Source organism: Falco peregrinus, unplaced genomic scaffold (assembly GCF_023634155.1).
Source record: "Falco peregrinus isolate bFalPer1 unplaced genomic scaffold, bFalPer1.pri scaffold_24, whole genome shotgun sequence".
NCBI classification, from domain to species: Eukaryota; Metazoa; Chordata; class Aves; order Falconiformes; family Falconidae; genus Falco; species Falco peregrinus.
In genome coordinates, this window is record NW_026599593.1 from 4332112 (window position 1) to 4345249 (window position 13138).

The following is a 13138-nucleotide window of genomic DNA, read 5'->3' on the forward strand; positions in this document are numbered from 1 at the left end:
CCCCTCCTGCATCTGCCTCCCCATGGGTACCCCCTGCCGTGCACCCCCACATGTCTCCCCCCACCTCCCGCCCCAGCAGCTCCACACAGGCCAGAGCAGCGGAGCCGGGCGCTCCTCTGACTGGTCACAGCACCCATGCCACGAGCTCTCTGTTTTGCTGATTGACTGCATACCAAGCACAAATGAATTCCAAGTCAACTATAAGAATGAAGGCCATTTATTAGATTGCAGTGTAATACAGGAAAATGGCATGCAGTATGATAAAAGGAAAGAGTACTGGTTCCGATGCACAATATGATAGAAGAGCAACAGGAGCGAAGCATCAAATCGTTACTGCAAAGCATGACAGAGTCTAAGAGAAGGATACATCACCAATTAACACCTGAACGTCATCCAGGCCCGCCCTTCGGCTGGGAGCCCCCTTGCAGCCGGTGCCACGAGTCTCTCGGGAACTGGGACAATTTCTACATGGTGTGTCCACGCATCCGTGAGGCTTCTCGCCCGGGCCCGCAGCTTGCCCGCGTTTATACTCGGCAAAAACCAAAAATACCTTACATGTCTGGTGTATGTATGTCAATTTCTAAGTTTAGGCTAAGTGCAGGCGCGCGCTATCTCATGCTGCATAAGGTTCACACACGCCGGGGCATCGCTCAGACGCCCGAGCGCGGTGGAGTGACCACCATGACACAGCTGCGCACAGTATCAATTGTCCGGATGGCGCTGCTCACATCTCGCTTGTTCAGGGGCTCAGGACAAACACCACCTGCTCCTTACAGTAGTCCTGGAGCTCCCCGAGTTCACTGCCCAAGTGAAGCCGTGCCTAGTTAAAGACTTTTTCATAAATATATTTTACAGTATTTATTAGTGTAATAATATCATCTTAAACCTCAGCTTTTAAAAAGTTTTTTTTTTTAATTAAAAGAAAAAAAAGATCCTGCCACAAAAATAGAGAATTCTAACATGTTTTATGGCAACAGTTTTAAATTAAACTGTGTCAGCATTAAAAATCCATTAGAAGTGGGACAAAACCTCCCAGCATAAAGACAACTATCTAGGGATTCAATTACTGAAACTGCTTGCAATCAACTTATTTCAGTGGAATATCCTTTTTTCAAGCTTACAAGAAAAAAAAAATTCTTGAAATGAATCAGAGAAGTCAACACCAAAGTTTCTCTACATCACAAAGCAATAAGGCAATTTAATATGGTATTAACACATGAAACAGAGGTTAACTATGCTTTTCAAAGATCACTTAAAACAGAACTGAGAAAAATGGGCTGATGATATGTTCTTAGGCTTCCGTTCTAAAATTGTCATGTTCCATAGTTTCAGATGAGTCAGCTGAGTAGGAAAGTTGGTTGTCCTGTACTGTGCTTGTGCTTCCGGACCTAATCCCATCCGTAATTAAAAATAGAGATTATTTGTCAAAATTTGTCAAATCTGAAAACAGTTTTGAGTTTCGCCTTATCTGACTTATTAGCAAAGCATCTAGGTCCTTCTTTCCTTCCTAACTAAGATGACATGGATAGAAATACTCAACGTTTACTTATGTTGACTCAGAACAAATTAAAATGTAGTAGTATGAGACTCTGCCTTAGCTGTGTTACAAGAGGTCTGGAGCTCAAAGGTTTGTACTGCTATACATCAATAAGAAAATAATATCCATCCTTCTGTACTAGCTGATTATTTCTTTAACTAGAAAAAAAAAAGTAAGAAAAATCACTTTTCTTCCAAAATGGTAATTCTCTAGGGAATGTTTTTCAACTGTTCTTTGTTATCTTCCTAACAAAACTGAAACTAATTACAGCAACACTTCTTACCACTCACAGATCTAACATGCATATAATCATGGTAAGAGCAGTTATTTTCCAGCTTTATAGTATATATGTACATTCCTCTTATGCATTTAGAGGTGGACTTTTTCAGCCCAGGAAGGGTGACTGTATGTAGCGTGTCTGGCCTTCTTCAAATTACAGGCTTGATAATGTAAACTGGTCACTTCCTCAACTAACTGGTAGCTGAACAAAAGCACACATCGATTTAAATTTTCCAGGTGATGAAAAATCCTCCACTTAACCTGGTAAGACCTTCCAGGGATTAAGTGCTGCCTTTACTAACAGTAGTATGTCCTTGGATGGTAGTCAGGGTCAGCACACCGCATGGAAATGCAGCCGTCCTTGCCCTGACATACAGTAGACAAGCTAACAATACCATTTTTGTTCAGCTCTGCAGAATCAGTTTGCAAAATGTGTAATTTACATCGTTCAGTTGGTAGGGGTTTTTACTATATATATATGTATAAGCAAGGGAAACACAGAAAACTAGGAGGTTATTACAAAAGGTTGGAATGGAGGTTAAGCACTGGCAGGAGAAGAGGATTATGAATTTCTGGCAAAGGCCCACCTTCTCGTCTGTACAATGGACACATCGCTGGTGTCCCGCAGCAGGGAAGGAGGAAGAAAGCTAGCTGCAGAGAAAGGCACAGCTGTGAGAGAGGCACACACCAGAGAGTAACTGCCATGGTACATGGCAAATAGGGGCGTGCGGGCTAACAGCAATTTGAGTTCACATGGGTGAAAAAGAAGGAAAGCACTGAGTCCATAACACAAATTAGTAATAAGCTATTTCTTCTTGCAGCTCCCATCACCTTTGGCTAATAACAATCTTTGACAGCAAAGTAACGATTAAAGTCCTCAGCACCAAATTTAACCCACTGACCAAGAAGTGGCAAATGAATCCGCTCTTGTGGCTGAAGTCAAGAATGGCCAGTGGTACCAAAGGGACCGATGTTTCTGTGTGTTGGTTCTAGGGAATCATGCTCTGCATTTCAGTTATGGACTACGTATTGCTGGCTCTGCCCTGAGTTACGGATGATACACTAAAAACCTCACCTGTCCCACCATCAGGTAGTCATGGTCTTCTGGCACTCTCGCTGCACAGGGGGAGAGAAACCCAGATTCATTTCACTGAACTAATGCAAAAGACAACCTCAGGAATGCCGAGAAGAATTTTTTGTGAAGTGGACATTTTTCTGGATTTTTCAGATTTGCATTCAGTATGATTTACTTAAGTTTTAGCTGTTTACACTGAGCAACATAATTCTTAATAAATTATTACCAAAGGGAAAAATATGCAAAGCCTTTTGGGAAGACGACAGCATGCGCTTAGTAGAATCGTAGGCCATTAATTCCTTGGGTAAAGCAGCATCCTTCTGTGGTGCTGGATTTTAGCTTTGATGACAACATTGACAAAATTTCTGCTTCTGGTTTAATTTGAAGTGTGAAACTGTTAGCAACCCCGCCCAAACATCATTTTCCTCACTTCAGCTATGCGGAAGAGCAGAGGGATATTACTTTCAGTTTAAAAATAGGAACAGTTTCCCATCAGTTTATTCAATTTTGCCCCCTTTCTGGTACTTACTGCGCTTTTACTTGCCTTGGTGGTTAGGGGCTGTGCTGTAAACCAAAGCAATAAGGACGACTTTAGTTAAAGAAGAGGTTTGGGTTTGTACCTTCTTGCTAAGAAATCTTACGACAACTCCAAGATAATGTATTTGAGGTCACGAAACACACAGGTGCTCAGTCTTCTCACTACTGTCTTGCTTTGAGGGCAGCCAAGACAGAGGAGTGTCATTTTCTTCCGCCACTGCTGGTGACCTGTGGGCAAGATGCAAGCAGAGAGAGAGATCACCGCACTCTTCCTTCCCCGGCTCCCTGCTCTTCTTTGCCTTTCAGTTCATAGCAGATTCCTGTTCTGCAGCGCTAAGGATGGTTCTGCTGGTTCCTGCAGTCTGCCTGCAGTCACAGCTGACAGCACAAGGCAGAGGAGAGGGCAGATCTGCACCAGTGCAGCTCAGGCACCGCCTCAGAGCTGTGCCAGCGCACAGTGCAAGCACTCGCAGTGACAAAGGTGCCGCTTAAGAGTTCTGGTCTTTGTGAATATAGCTAATCTTGTTCTTTTTCTTTTTTTCTCGCTTTTTTCTTCACACACACGCACACCCCCCAACACCTTCCCTTAGCCAAGTAACATTGTGGTACCCAAAACATCCTGTGGCAATTAGTTTCCCTGGTCCCTGTGATTAAGTACCTGATTTGATTTCTCCTATTTGAAAACCTCCATTCGTCGTGCTTGCCTCCTTTACACTAACTACAACTTTACTACCTATGTTTTTACACAATAACCGCCCCTCTGAAGATTCCTTCTTCAGTATTTCCTTCCGCTGAAGCTAGTTCTTACCCTCGCTGCTGATTTTCTCTGCCCCATTTTAACCCCACCTGATCTGTTCTGGCGTGGGGATCAGAACTGCACAGGTCTGGGGGGTTTTAGGGCAAATGTGACACAATTCCCGATTTGTTCCGCGTTCCTCTGCGCTCCTTACAAATTTGCTTTTCCTTTTGTGAACTGCCAGTGGTTTTTAAGCCGACACTTTGCAACACCTGCTCTGCCGGCAGCATTCCTCCCGGCGGGGTAAGCACCAGCCCGGTGCACCCCCGGCACATGGAGCAGCTCCCCAGCCCCCGCCGCCCGCGCCCCGCTCTGTCCCCTCCATCCCGCCGCCCGCACCCCGCGACAGCGCAGCGGCCCGGGCAGGTCCGGCTGCTCAGCAGAACCCGCCCCCGCCCCGCCCCTCCCCTCCCGAGATCGCCCCGCCCCTCCCGAGATCGCCCCTCCCCTCCCGAGATCGCCCCTCCCCTCCCAAGATCGGCCCTCCCCTCCCGAGATCGCCCCGCCCCTCCCGAGATCGCCCCGCCCCTCCCGAGATCGCCCCGCCCCTGCCGAGACCGCCCCGCCCCTGCCGAGACCGCCCCTCCCTGGGATGCGATGTGTCACGTGGCCCTGCGGCCCCGCCCCCTTTCCCGCGCGCGGTCCCGGTGCGGCGGGCAGCCATGGCGGGGTGCGGGGCTGCGGAACGCGTGCTCCCCGCTCTGCCCCGCCTGCAGCCGCTTTCCACGGCCCGGCGCCCGCCCGCGCCGTGGTTCAAGGACCTCCAGGCTGCCGCCGGGACGGCTCCGGGCTGGCGGCGGGGCCGCCCCGAGCGGCGACTTTCGGCCCCGGGCCTCAGCCGCCCGGTCGCTCACGGAAGCTACGGGAGATGCTGGTGGCAGCGGAGCTGAAGGGCCGGCGGGGTGAGGGGACCGGCGGGGCGGAGCGGGATGGCTGCGGGACATGGTGGGGGCTGAGGGACATGGCCCGGCTGAGGGGACTTGGGGAGCTGAATGGACGGGGGGGCTGAGGGCACCGGGGAGCTGAGGGGGGCGGCGGGGCTGAGGGCACCGGGGAGCTGAGGGGGGCGGCGGGGCTGAGGGCACCGGGGAGCTGAGGGCACTGGCGGGGCTGAGGGCACCGGCGAGCTGAGGGGGGCCGCGGGGCTGAGGCGGGGGTGGCCGGGGGCGGCCGTGCCGTGCCGAGGGACCGGGGCGCTGCGCGGACCAGCGCCGCGGCGGGGCTGAGGGCCGGGGGCCGCGGGGGAAGCGGAGGAGCGGGGCGGCGGTTGAGCGCGGCGTTGGTGCCACCTACCGACACGGACGCGTCGCAGCAGCCCGGCCCCGTCAGTGCCGACACCTTCCCCGCCAGGCTGCGGCGGCTGGTCAACAGCCCGCGCTGCCGCTCCGTTCGCTGGGGCGCCTCCGGCCGGGGGCTGGTCATCAACCAGCCGCGCTGTGAGTGCGAGCTGCTGGGCGCCGGCATGGGATTTGAAAATCAGCACTCCCCTGAGGGAGAAGGGTTACCTGTCCTTGCCGGTGGCATCTCAGTTCACCTGGTGTAGGGAAGCTGTTGTCGTTTATGCAGGTAGATCTGCTGCCAGTAAGCATGAGTAGCATGGTTCACATGTATTTCAGGCTGCCTGTAGACTATAGTACAGTCTCCATTGCGTACTACACTAAGAACACCCTTGCCCGATCTCTGTGGAGCTGGCACAGCTCTACCAGATGAACGTTACTGCTTCTTGCCCGTCGGTAAGGATGCCCATCAGTAGGCGTGCTTAATAAGCTGTCATTAAATGTGTGCGAGACAGTGAGTCATGTGAAGTGATCACTAGAGCATCCTGTTAGTTTTGTGCAAAGGAGGCAAGGCCTGGTAGTAAGATTTTTGTCAGTTGTCTCCTGAAAGAGAATTCACAAGCTACATAGTTTTTAAAACGGATTGCATGAGTAGGTGAGAGCTAATTAGAAAATAATACTGCTGAAAAGCCCTAGAGCATGTTTTCTTTCTTTCTAACGCTCTTTGAGAGGATCTGAGTTTTCCCAAGACAAGTCTGAGCCCTCAGGATTATTCCACAGATTTTGTATCGGCCCGAAAGCTTTGTAGCTGGCGCTGTGTAAGGCAGATGTGAATATCTCGCTTTGCAGTGCTCTTGGGCTGCTCTAACTGTGGGCTGCTGCCAGAAGAGCACTCCGGCTTCCCATTCCCTTGGTGGCGTGTTAACTGTCATCTTCCTTGCAGCTGATACAGCAACGTGTTGGTTCAGTGCAATGATCAGAGAAGACTTTAACAGCCTTTTTGTGGCTGGCTCTTGGACCCGGGTGATGCACCCCATGGGTGCAGAGCTGTAAGGCGCGGTGTAGGAGGAGCGGCAGGACTGTGCAACCAGGAGAAGGGGAGAAGCAGCTGACGGTACTGCTCTCTGCAGCACTGGCTGGCATTTAGAGCAGAGTAGGGTATCACCATGCTCTTGGTTACTGTGTCAGGGTAGGAACTGTCATCTAATTCAAGTGGTGTTTTCCGTGATGTGTGTGGAACTGCACGTGCAATACCAAGACAACAAAATGAAGCATCGGAGAAGGGATGGAACTTATTTCGGTAGGGAGGCTAGGAAGCATTTAAATTAATGATTTGATGTGAACGTTGTTAACGCTAAGATGAGTCATTGCAGACTTCAATGACATGTGGTTTGTCTGATGTAATGCAGACCACTGGTAAAGGAAATTATTAGAAAGAGATGACCTGTTCATTTTTTGTCCTCTGTTTTGATGGCTGCAGTTTCAGAGTTTTTGCTCTAGGAGTCTCGTTTTCTAGAAAGACAGAACAAGGAAAACATTGGGGTTTCTATGCGGTCAAGTTCTGACAGGCTGACAATGCACTGTGCGCTCTGTACTGACTATTTAGGGACACGTCTTTGCTGTAAATGTGAGGTGATTTGATAGATAAGAGATACTTGTGTTTGCAAAGCGTCAGTCTGTTCCCAGTGTCTTGCAGCATGTAACGCTGTGTTAAACATTCAGGAGCAATTCCTGGACAGCAACTGGAGGTGGGTAACTTGGCATCCTGTGGTGTCTTGTTTATGTGTTAGAACTAGATAGTCTTCATGTCCCTATCCAAAGGTAAAATATAAACAAAAGGATTTTCATACCCCTGTTCCTTCCCTGTTTATAAATGGTGAAAGTACTGAACAGGGAATAAACAGTCCTATACGTTAAGTCTTAGCAAATCTTCAGGGTCAGCTGGTATTTATTTAGTGATTCTTAATGGTTAAATGTGAACTTGCAGAATAATGACTGTATGTTACTGATTTCTTGAATTAGCTTCCGTCAGAGGAGTGCCAGAGGTAAATGTGAGGCTATTTTTAAAAAAAAATCCTTTTGAGTGAGAATTGGAAACTACAGGTCTGAGAAAGCCTGGCTTCTAGATCAACCCTATTGACGTGAACCATCCTGAAACTCGTAATTCTCATGGCTAAATGCAATCCTGCAGGGGAGTCACAAATGCAGTAGTTCTTGGAGAAATCAATGAGCACAGGCGTTCGGGGTGTTACTGTCAGTGTTTCAAGAAAGCCACCAAAACAGAAATTGGGCTGTCATGGTATAAAAGCAAATACCATTTCATGAAACAGTAACTGTCTGAGAGAGGAAACTGTAAAATAATAGAGAAGAATGAAAAGACTATCTAGGAAATAACAAAATGGCAAAGTCTGGGATATTTTAGTCTGCACTGAACTAGTTGAGCTGACTGAGGAAAAACTGGCTTTGAATTTTTTTTCTTGAACAAATAATGACTTGTCATAAAGTACTTGCAAAGTCCTTTGGAGGATTTTGACATTGCCCTTCCCTTAGCTGTTTGTGAGCTGTCAGTAGAGGAGTTTGGTAAAATCTTGCTTTATGATGTCCCTTTTTAAAAATGTATTGTCTGATTTAAGACACAGTACTTTCAAAATTGCTTTTGTTTGGTTTAGTAAGTTACTACACTTTCCGATGTATGGCACATTTCTAAATATGGGTAACTCGTTACTGCCAGTTGAAGGAGATTGAATGCTACGCAGACACCTCCGTGTTGGTGCTTCACTCGTGTGCCACACAGCAGTTCCTGCATGCTCGGGTCTAAGAGTACAGTCTCCTTTCTGGGTTAAGTATGCTGGAGCAAAGGTAGCCTTCCCAAATCATGTTGTAGAGCCTTGGCTCCTCATATTGCCTTTCTTTGCCTGTGAAAACTCCTTTCCTTAACACTTGTTTCACTTTATTTTGTACCCACTGCAGGACTGCTGACTGGAGGACAGTTTCATCAACTTTACGGTCAAGGTGTTTTCCCTCCTTACTCCTACACGGCAACCTCGTGCCGAGCCCCCAGCACTTCACCAGCACAAAGATTAGATCCGACTCCAGTCCCTTCCACTTGGAATCCAGCAGGGACCACTTGGGTTGCTGCCAGGGCAAGGGGCTTCCCCAGCTTTTCCAGATAAAGGGGCTGCCTTTCCGGTACTCCAGACGCTTCCAACGGGAGCCACGTACACGCTCCAGCCTGTGGCTTCTCTTCCGCCACTTCAGCAAGGGACTCAAAGCGTTGCCGCATCCATTGCAAATTGTAGCAGCTCTGCATCTTCAGTGCCGTACTCACAAGCCTGCTATCCAACAGGTATGGAAAAAAAGTTCTGCATTTGCTTTTCAAAAATGGATTTTAAAGTGAGACTTTCAAATATTTTTCTACAATACTCTGCCATGTGCATATCTCAAGTGAGAATTAGAAAGTGTCCAGTCTAGAAGGAAGATGGACCTTTAAAGCAAAAGGAGTTTCTGTTTGCTATTCGTGTCCTTCCTCCAGATTTTGCGTGTCCCCTGGTGACTTTCTGGATAGCCTTTCTGTTGAGGTGAAAGGGCGAGGAGAAAAACATTTGTCCAATACTAGTCGGTGTGAGGCTAAGTTTCATTTTTGTTTTTTCAATTAAGCAAAACTTGTACAATGGTATTAAAGCACTGAGACCTTGTTAAGAAGTAGTATCCTAGGCCTTGGTCTCATGTTTTTCCAGGTTAAGGTTTTAAACCTTAAAGATCAGTCAAACGTATTGCGCAGAACAGGGGTCCTCAAACTTTCTAAACAGGGGGCCGGCGCGCGGATTAGGTGGCCGGCAGTCATCTGCGGCTGCTTGGTTTCCCCCCCCAACCCCCAGCGGGGGGGTGGTGGTGGTGTGGGGCTTCTGTAAATACGGGGGAGCGGGTTGAGGACCCCGGGGGGCCATATCCAGTCCACAGGCCATAGTTTGAGGACTCCTGGTGTAGAATATTTCATTCTGCTCATACTATTTTTGTATCTAAATTTTTTTTCTTGCCTAGCTTCTTTATGTTGTATTTTTTTATGCACTGAAAACTAGAAAGTACAAAAGTCTTGGCTCCTTTCTTTTTTCTAAATTATTTCTGCCACAATTGTCAGTCTCACTTAATCACTTGATTACAAAATAAACCAGTCTCACTGGTTTACCAGATTCAGTATGGGTGGGTGGGTGGGTTGGTTGGTTGGGTTTTGGCAGGGATGATCTTATTCCTGGACGGTTTGGTAACCCAGATCTTAAAATCCTGACTACTTACGACAGTAAACAAGCAGTGCAACAGAAATGAAACACCTTGTTAACATTTTAAAAAAATAGAACTGAAAAAAAAATCAAATGAGAGGAATAGTGTTTGAACCTATCTCATAAAAACATAAAGGTGGCTTAGCCTTTAATGAAAAGATTTAGCTTAACCGAAATTTCTCAAATTCCAGGTTTTATTTCCCCCTCCGTTTCCCCCCACCCTCCACAGTTTGTGGCTATCTACAAACTGGCACATCTACACGAATCCACGCCAGGACTTGCCTTCACACACCCAGAAGACGGGATCTCATCTCTTTGTGGTATCTCCATCAGGGAGAGGCCAAGTCCTTCACTGGCATTTGATCTGATACGGCTTTCCTAGTAGGTGATCCTGCAGCTTCCTGTTCTCTAATTTACTCGTCTCTGGAAGTAGCTTTTCATTAACCATGACCTCAGCTAGAAGGTCTAAGGATAGTCAGGCACTAAGGACTAATCCTTCATACTGGATCTCTTCCAAAAGAAGGCTGTATTTTAAATAGACCTGAGTTTCTGTTCAACATCATTGTATGACTTGTATTTGTCAGAAGAAATGACCCTTCTAGTGTCCTTTGACAGAGTCACCTCCGGAAGAAGTAGCAGTACAGACACTGGCTGTTAAAATGTCATCTATTATTTCACTTGGGTGGGACTTGCTGCTTTTGAAAAACTCTTTCATTGTCTTTGTTCTGTTTTAAAGGTTATTCGATAGATATGAATTCTACTAAAAAAATCATCACTGGATTGCTGATTGTGTCCTGTCATCCTGTGATGTCATTACAGTGAAAAATTTTAGTAGTGTTCAGACCTGATCTGTGATGGCAAAGGCAGTCTCTGTAGGTTCTACAAGAAGGGTTTCTGACCTGAAATTCTGTCAGGTTTTTATGCAGATTGATGCAGACTTTGAGTTGTGCCTTTGTGGGACCCTGTCATGACAGGAGAGTCCAGATGTGAGGCTGTGACAGGCAGGGCAGTTTTACAGTATTTGCTGTCATCGGTATTTGAACTCCCACTCCTCCTGGGACTGGGGCATCCCTGGGGGGCACCCCTTGTGTAGATGTGCCTATATAGGGACAATCACTTGAGGAGGAAAATTATATTATTGGTTAAGAAGCAGTGAGTTCCTCAAGTTGTGTTGTCCATATGCACATTTACAGCATATGGACCTTTTTCTTTTGCTTAAAAATGTTGTGGTTTATACTGATTTATTTATACTACAACAACAGGAATGCTTGAGTTTCAGAAGGAACTGAAGGCGGGTGGATTTTCTCTCTCATTTTCTATTACGTATGTGGCACGTGAAGAGGGTGGTTCTAATGTACCCCCACAGGTCCTACTAAGACCAGAAGTCTCTGATTTGAATGCTTGGGTATATTTAACACCTGCGGTGCAAAGGGTGTGCAGACAATGCATCTGCAGGCATACACCAGCTCCTGGTAAGTAACCTTCTCTCCAGGATAGACCATGAATAGAAGAAAGGAAGCGTGCCAAGAGTAAGGTGGTTAATGAAAACCAAGACAAAGTAGCAGGTTTTTTTTTCTTCTGGTTAAACTTGCTATTTTAACTGAGAATAACAGACAATCTTTCAAGCTTTTGGATAAATGGATAGACAGAATCAATACACATCCTGTCATGGTAATTTTTTATACAAAAGTTCACTGTATTTTGTTTTTTCCAGAATCCTCCAATGCAGTCATCTTATGAAGCTGAACTGATGCCGTCTGACTGGCTATGTAATACATCTGAAGAAAACAAGAAGGCAGAAGTCAGTCTTGAAGCCATGTTTCAGGTTGCCGCTGAGGTGCATTCATCATGCAAAGCTGAAAAGGTGGGAGTGGCACCTGTAGAGAGCCAGAATTCAATCCTGGAGCTTAATGGAAATCAGGCACTGCCTGTTAATAGTTACACACCTTCTTCAACTGAGGAAAGCCAGCTGGAATGTCTCGCTCCTGTAACTTCAGACACGTCATTTCTGGTGGCAGCAGATCGAACACTGAATTTGTCTCCATTACAGCCTTCTGACATTCTTTGTGCTGCCGATACCACTCTGTCTATAGAAACTGCTGCTGCTGCTAAAATACTACAAGAACTTCTGACCACACAGGAAGCAGATGAAGAACGGAGCAAAGAACCACATCACCGCGCAGCTGAGTTCTCCCTCATGATTTTTCAGGAAGAATTGTTCAGTCCAGAGCAGGTAAGGGGTAAAGGGAGGTAAACCAACATCTTTCTTGAGCTAACTATATTTGATAGTAATGCTAGGGTCTGGACCGATAGCTTTTCAATATTGTTGCCTGCTTAAGAACCGAAGGCTTCTTTAATTAAGCTTTTAATGGACAGTGAAGGGTTTGCTTGTTAAAGCAAGATATAAAAAAGAAGACGGAATGAAAAAGTATCCCATGTTAATGAGCATGACATGTGTCAGCCTGTTGGCCAAGTTAGGGTGTTCATTTGCATGGGAAACATGCGTAGTGCAGGTGTATTCGTGGTGATGAAGTGGATGCTTTTTTAGGTTGTAACATACCATCTTTAATCTCCAACAAAGAAGAGTATTTTGAGAATTGCCACTGGAGGCAGATTTTTGCTTAAATTTAGATACACGCTTAGATTGTTTCTGGTAAATAGTTGTTAAGCTCTGTTTTCTGTGGAAAGTATAGTTTATTGACATTTGACTGGTATAAAGCATCTTCATTGGCTTATACCTTGTGGTGTACAACAAGTTGTAATTGTACTTCAGTCTACCTGTAGCTGGTCTTCCCGGTATGTAAAATTGTAAGTCTCATGAGGAGTGAGGGGCATTCTAGATGTTACTCTGTTAAGGCAGCAAATGCATGCTCTGCTTTTTTTTGGTCTTATTTTGAAAACAAAGTAAGCTCAGGAGTTTGACTGCATCTGTTTCTGCTGCATGAGACCTACCTTGCATGTAGGCACTCAAAATCTCATTTTTGTGTATGCATTGAGGCTACTGTTTTATTGCTCTATCGGTAGCTTGACGCCTTCACTGAAGTTTCTAGATCGGAAATCATCAGCTGGTGCAAACCTCCCATTGTTGCTTTCAGCCAGCGTTATAAAGATTAGTCATCTTCCTCTTGGGTATCTTTCTAGAAAGGGCTGTGTATTCTGATCAAGCCTCTGCATAGCTCAAGCCTAGACTAGACTGTTCTGCTCCGTACTGTGTAGGGAAGAGCACATCCCTGTGCTAGTGCATAGAGTTGGCAGCACTCCTTAATTGGTGCCCACTCAATATATTAAGCGTTGACCGCACTTTAAATGTTGTCAGTTTCGAGAATTTTTGAATTGCATTTTTAGAATGACAGGTTGTCC

The 13138-nt window shown here is 46.5% G+C and overlaps 1 protein-coding gene across 1 annotated transcript in view; it reads left to right on the forward strand.

Moving 5' to 3' along the window:
• The window catches only part of LOC129783304 (heat shock factor protein 5-like), a 50819-nt gene extending 37927 nt beyond the window's left edge, over positions 1–12892 (forward strand). The window contains exons 4-5 of the mRNA XM_055793304.1: positions 11493–12011; positions 12803–12892. Coding sequence (XP_055649279.1) covers positions 11493–12011; positions 12803–12892 — 609 coding nt within the window. The remainder of the gene's footprint in view (positions 1–11492; positions 12012–12802) is intronic.
• Positions 12893–13138: the final 246 nt, after the last annotated feature.